This window comes from Galleria mellonella, unplaced genomic scaffold, assembly GCF_026898425.1.
Source record: "Galleria mellonella isolate WM207_F2 unplaced genomic scaffold, CSIRO_AGI_GalMel_v1 utg246, whole genome shotgun sequence".
In the NCBI taxonomy this organism is placed as follows: Eukaryota; Metazoa; Arthropoda; class Insecta; order Lepidoptera; family Pyralidae; genus Galleria; species Galleria mellonella.
In genome coordinates this window covers 1,514,784-1,518,031 of record NW_026442050.1, presented here as the reverse complement: position 1 = coordinate 1,518,031, position 3,248 = coordinate 1,514,784, and the positions used below count along the sequence as shown (strand labels likewise).

Sequence of the window (3,248 nt, the reverse complement as noted above, 5' to 3'; positions counted from 1 at the left end):
GTGAACTGGCAAAAAACACCGTTATGTTATAAATCTGTCATACATACATACTCTCTCTTCAATCGTACACTCTTGACAGAGCGGTTGTGGTTTGCATGATTATAGTGGATGGTCGATGAGGCCCTTCTTCGAGATTGAGGTCCTCGTGTCTCTCCATCTACTTCTGCTCACAGCCGAGTAAAGCTCACATACATACATACATACATACATATTTGTAACATCTGTCATCTATTGGAGTAGGCAGAAACAATAGAATCCGTCATAGTAATATGTTTATTTAGGCATTTGTTTCTGTTTAAAATTGAAATTTTTTTTATACAACTCAGAATGGCAAACAAGCTGACGGCCCACCTGATGGAAAGTAGTAACCGTCGCCTATAGACATGAGCAGTACCATGGACATAACAGAGTATACTGTTTCGCCCATGATACTCCCCATGCGTTGCCATTCTGAGGACTCAGGTGTTACTCATCTGTACCCTGTAAATTCCTACCCTTTAAACCGAAACACAGCCATGCAAACACAACTGTTTCACGGTTGAAAAACGAATGGGACAGAAGTGCCCAAGCAATCGACTTTTGTACAAAGTCTCCCTCTGGTTAATTGATATATAATTACTTAATTATTTTTATTTCACAATAAAAACAATGAAATAAAAACGTCTTTCTCTGTTTTATTCTTCTTTATTCTTTATTATACACAAACATAATGTTAAGAACAATTAATTTTAAACGTAATTTACAAGGAGCTTATCTCTAATAAGAGATTTATTATGACCGGATAAAGATTGTGTCCCACAAAAATAACCGATCAATCGTGACAAAATCCGTTATTTTATAAACCAGTTAGTTATAAACTACTGACCCAATTTTTATAGCATTTCTATAGAACTAATCTGTAAGTATATCCTTTCAGATAAAAAAAGGAATGTTTCATATCGGTTTAGAGCTGACAGAGTTATACAGTAACAAACATAAAAAAAAATACCGCCGTATCGAGAACCTCCTTCTTTTTAAGTCGATTTAAAATGATTGAATGAATGAATGAAAATTTATTTCAATAATATTTCAAAAAATGGACGCCAAGTATTGTTTCTCGTTGGTATTAAAATCCTGGGAGGACATGGCAAGAATAATAGAGTCTACAGATAAAATATCTCTCATCCGCGCAATCTTAAACTTGGTAGAAAACTTTAAAAAATTGCTCTCTAATATTCCACCAGATAGGAAATCAAATCTACAACCTAGATTATTCAAACGTTACATTTTAAATCTATATTAAAAAGAAGATTAAAAAGATTTTAGTATTCGTTTATAATTCAAAAATACTCAACCGATTTTTGAAAATTTTCCTACCTATAAAAATTTACATTATCTGTGTACTCATAAGGGCTGTATTTTAATTAAAAAAATATATAAAGATCTATTTATTATCTTTAATTTTTTTTACAATAAATAATCAGTATGTAACTGTATCTACATATGTCTTATAATAATAATATAAATAAAAAACTGTATTCTTATACGACAAAAAAAAATTACCCAGTAATTTTCTAATAATTTAAATGCCAATACTCAATTACCAACCATATAATAAATATGTAACTCAAACCATAATATAGACTAGATAATCAAAAACCTTTTACCCGAAAAGAAAAAAAAAATGGTACATTTGTAACCCGTATTCGTCCTCGCCGAATCGGATGGTCCAAAGTAAAAGTAGACGGCAGAATCCCCCCTATAAAAGGCCACTGGCCATTCGGTACAGCATCATACAACCTCTGACTATCGTGCAGAAACAACCAAAATGGCAAAGTGGACCATAGTAAGTTTCCACCAAAATTGGAGTGCAGTGTTGTGAAGTGTCAATGGGACAGTAGGACGTGATGATTTACTATATAGTTCGTGCGATTATGTGATACAGTGATTTTCCGTTTTGGATCACAAACGAAAATCTATCTTATTGATAGAGTAATTCGAGTGACAATCCAATAAATATATCAGTTCTAAATTTGAATAACTTACAGTTAATATTCGTTATTGATAAAAAAAAAAATTTTTGGCATAAATATATTCATTCTAAATTTAAAAACATAATTCCTTAATTATAAAAGTACAGAGTCGAATTAAAAAATTCATATTATTACACAGTAATGTGTAATTATTAAGTCAAAATTATTGTAATCTGCATGTCATTAAAATCTCACACAGTGTTCTGAATACATGCTCTGTTTCCTTCGTTAATAGGAAGCTGTCTAAATAGAATAATACAAAGATTTTGTTTATTTCTAGGTTGCTCTGGCGCTCGTCGGCTGCGCTGTAGCTGAGCCACCAGTAGGATACAGCTATTCGGCTCCATCATCTCTCATCGTAGTCGGAGGTCACAGCAGCGGAGGATACAGCAGTGGCGGTTACAGCAGCGGAGGGTTAAGTAGCGGTGGTCATTATACCCCTGTGCCAGTGGGACACCAGACCTCAGAGGGCTACCACATCGACCCCCACCTATTGGGCAAAATCAAGCACATAATCCTGAAGGATGAGATCCAAAACCAAGCATACCAGTCGTCATCATCCGGACACGGACACGGTATCTCGTCCCACTACGGTGCCCCAGCGCCAGTGTACGGTGTCCCGCAAGACAGAATCGTAGGTATCGAGCTCGACCACATCCAACAAGGCATCCAAGTTGCTCAATACCACCAGGCTGACGAAGGATACGCTGGCGGTTACGCTGGTGGCTACTCCAGCGGCGGATACTCCAGCGGCGGGTACTCCAGCGGCGGACACGGATCCATCTCGTACTCCGCGCCTTCCATCACCTACACGACTATCGGAGTCCCCTCGGGATCCTACGGAGTGCCATCCCCGTCATCGTCGTACGGCACCCCGCATCATTGAACGACAACCGAGTCATAGTCACCTCATCTCATTAAATGTTATGAAACTCATGTGATCGCATCCTAGATTTATTATGTATTATATTTGTTGTTAATTTAAGTTTCTGTAAATAAACCTCCTTTTGTATGTACGACTTCTTAATTTGTATTTGTTCCGCAGACGATAAGTTGTTTTAATGGACGAAAATGTCGAATGGCGACAATTGCATCACTTTCACGTTTAAACTTGTCCAGTAATAAGTGTTTTGGCAATGTAACAATTGTACCGCCATGTAAGGGCACTCGAAATAAACGTTATGCTTCTCGAGAACGCAACGAGGTCCCCGAAAGTTGGTAACAGGGCGTCGTGGA

General features: G+C 37.0%; 1 protein-coding gene across 1 annotated transcript; it reads left to right on the top strand.

Moving 5' to 3' along the window:
* The first annotated feature begins 1,758 nt into the window (after positions 1-1,758).
* LOC113520168 (prisilkin-39-like) lies at positions 1,759-3,031 on the top strand. The gene is made up of 2 exons (XM_026905430.3): positions 1,759-1,825; positions 2,293-3,031. The coding sequence occupies exons 1-2, from the start codon at positions 1,808-1,810 to the stop codon at positions 2,896-2,898; spliced, it is 624 nt and encodes a 207-aa protein (XP_026761231.1). The 5' UTR covers positions 1,759-1,807; the 3' UTR covers positions 2,899-3,031.
* The last annotated feature ends 217 nt before the right edge of the window (positions 3,032-3,248 follow it).